The sequence below is a fragment of the Hipposideros armiger genome, unplaced genomic scaffold, assembly GCF_001890085.2.
Source record: "Hipposideros armiger isolate ML-2016 unplaced genomic scaffold, ASM189008v1 scaffold_113, whole genome shotgun sequence".
NCBI classification, from domain to species: Eukaryota; Metazoa; Chordata; class Mammalia; order Chiroptera; family Hipposideridae; genus Hipposideros; species Hipposideros armiger.
The window spans coordinates 1,428,596-1,431,761 of NW_017731463.1; the positions used below are offsets into that span (position 1 = coordinate 1,428,596).

Consider the following 3,166-nt stretch of genomic DNA (forward strand, 5'->3'; position numbering starts at 1 on the left):
AATGATCTTATAAAATACTGACTACTAATATTCACTATCTGGCTTTCAGAGCTGCTACTCTGTAAACCATTAACGGGTAATTTTATAGGTTAACCCACCTGTTGTTGTAACTCATCTTCTGTTGGAGGTTTAGTTTCTGTTATGGGTGTGTGGGTAGGACTGTGACTTCTAATATCATTTTGTAAACCATAGACGGACTATATGAAATTAAAAAAGAAATATGTTAGGACAAAATACCATTTGTAGTCACAGACTTTCTAAAAGGTAATTTTGTGTTAGATATTCCGTAAGGTAACTTTGCTACATCTTTGATTAAGCTTCTCATCAAAATTCAAAAAGCACTGCTGTAATAAACATCATTTGAATGTAACATAGAAGCATGACTCTTTGAAAATAATACGTGATTATTAACTTTGACAAAATAATTGATTATATGGCGAGAACATGGTAAATGTGCTAATAAAATTTGGGGGTGGGCTGAGAGCTCTCTTTCTTGGGACATGAGGATGAAGGATGAGGACATATTACAACTGTATGAACCCCACAATATTAAAGTCACCAGGCAGGTGTGATAAGAAACTCATGAAATCAGAAAAGAGTAGATCCATATGTGGAATGAGCCAATTTTCAGAACCATCACCAACCTTTCCAGTGTCTCCAAATTCAGATGTGTTTTGTTTCTGACCTGTTTTCATGTGGGTTCTCTCTCTTCTTAATGTTAACCCCTTGGTTCTATGCACTGACCATTTGGACTTGATTTTTCCAGTTTGCTGCTCCATTAGTTTGCTTTTATCCCTTCTTTAACAGATTTTGACTTGGGTTTAACCTTATCTGAATCATCCAACTCAGACTACCTTTGGTAGGTCCTCTGATCTCCCCTCTCTTGTCCTAGCCCCAACCTCCTGGAACTCAATTCCTGTCAATTCCTAAACCCAAGGAGTAGTACAAATGCTGTGAGTTAATTATTAACAGGACAGAAATGAATGAATTGAATTTTCTCCTTTCTTTCTTTCATTCGTTCATTCAATGTTTATTGATCATTTACTATATGCTGGATATAGTTAGTGTTATGCGTTAGGGATCTAGAAGTAAACAAAGATAGATATGCTTCCTCCTCCATTGGAACTCCTAATCTAGTGGNGTAGTGTTGCTTTCTACTGTCCTGAGGCTGTATTTTAATGTGCAAAGTAAATGAGTTGCCCCCATAGTTTTGTCTCAAGTTACTTGATACAGGCCCCCAATCTCCTTTTCTAGCTCTGACTTGAGAAACAATATGCAAAGAACACCAATATTGATAAATAGGTGATATTTTAATTTAATCGCATAAATGTTATTGGCCATTTTCCACTTTGCCAATCATTCATCTAGGTATTACACTTCTTTGAGGAGTCCATTTCAAATGAACCAAATTTATATAATAAATAGATCAGAAGACAGTGTAAAAATTAATCATTATGAGGAATTGATAACGTTGGACTGGTTTTGTCTTGGTTACCCTTTTTTTCCTCCATCAAGTGGCAGAAATTCAGTGGGTTCATACTGCCATCATGATGTTGGTGGGGGAGTCATCAGTCTACATAAGTAATAAGTCCTAAATAATCAGGCCCATCACAGGTGGGTACCTCGGGTTTGTAGCATAAGATCTATAGAACATGTCTTACCTTAAGTTTTCTGAGCTGAATTCAGACTCTAGAAATTTAAGAAACTGTTCTCTCCCAACTGGGTCTTTCAGCGCTTCATCCATGCCAAAACCCCATCGTTTCACCCTCTGCTGGCTGGGTTCTTTGCTATAGGAGATAAAACACAACCCAATACATTCCTTTCATTACATTCCTTTCTGCTGTTACATTTCCCCTAAGAATCACATATACCTTTAAGATCCCATCTTTAATGTTCAAGAAAAAAAATATGATTGATGACTCTGCATGAAATTCTAGTGATGTGTAAATTAGGCATTGATAATAAAGTCTAATGTTTAGTGAGCATTAGGTGGGAAGGTATTCTAGATGGACTTGTAGTTTTTTTTGACAGAGATAGGTACTATTATAATTTTCATGTTATAGATAAAAAAAATCAAGGCACAAAAGAGGGTTATAACTTGCTGATGTCAGACAGGTGATAAGAGGTAATATTGCTGTATTCTGACCCCAGAGCCCAATTTCTTCCCCATTACACAATGCAGTCTCATGGTGGTGGTTGTACTGGAAGAAAATGCATTGGGAACCAGAAGGTCTAAATCCTAATTTAGAACTCGGCTGTCAATGAAATGTGTGGCCTAATCCTGGCAGAGTAAGACTATTTGGGGGTTCCAGCTTCCTCATCTATGAAATCTAGAACTCACAGATGAAGAGTTGTGCACTTGTCAAGCATTTCAGAACCACTGGGAGGACGCAAAACAAAGAGAAGGTCCATAAATCCAACCTAGAGCAGTGCCACAGACTTCTAAATATCACGCTGTAAAGTGATGTGCAATGACCTCCTTTTGACTCTGTCAAGACTGATGACATAGTACTCAACCCAATGAAAGAAGCCAGGGGGTCCTACATTACACTTTGGATTTCTTAAGAAGTCATCTTCTTATCAGTTTTCCTTAGAGTGTTTAAGGTAACACCATTTTGTTTTAAAATTGCATGTATAATGGCATACTTGTATTGGGCTTAAGAACATATGGTTTAGCATTCATTTTACTTGACTACATGGGCCTTTGTGACGATGTGGATTTTCAAGGGAGCTAAAAACAATGAGCTAAATTTAAATAACTGAAGATCCCAATTCTGACCAGTCTACCTTAAAACGCTTACACCTGTAACTTTGTGCCAGTCCTTCAGGAAATGCAAATATTAATACAAATACAAATATCTAAGGTTCCAAAACCATTACTTTCAATGCGAACTTTACATCAGACACAGTAAAATCACCTTTATGATTAATCAGCTGTAGTATTCTTGCTATTTCACTCCGACCCTGAAATAAGTGAAATATTTAAAGGGAAGAGAAAATGCCACTTACCTTGCTTCAAGTTCCCAGAAAGTAGTATCATCAGATAGCCATGGGTTAGAAGGGTCAGGTGGCACAAGGAACGGGTCATATTCTACATACTGTTCCGTGTAACTTAGCAGACTAGAGAGAAGAAACATTTCCGTTGTCCTTTTTTTCTTTTTTAGCT

At 37.1% G+C, this 3,166-nt stretch overlaps 1 protein-coding gene across 1 annotated transcript in view; it reads right to left on the minus strand.

The window, feature by feature from the left end:
- RGS7 (regulator of G protein signaling 7) overlaps positions 1–3,166 on the minus strand; it is a 469,804-nt gene that overhangs the window by 7,563 nt on the left and 459,075 nt on the right. The window contains exon 10 of the mRNA XM_019647554.1: positions 99–197. Within this exon, the coding sequence (XP_019503099.1) occupies positions 99–197 (99 nt within the window). The remainder of the gene's footprint in view (positions 1–98; positions 198–3,166) is intronic.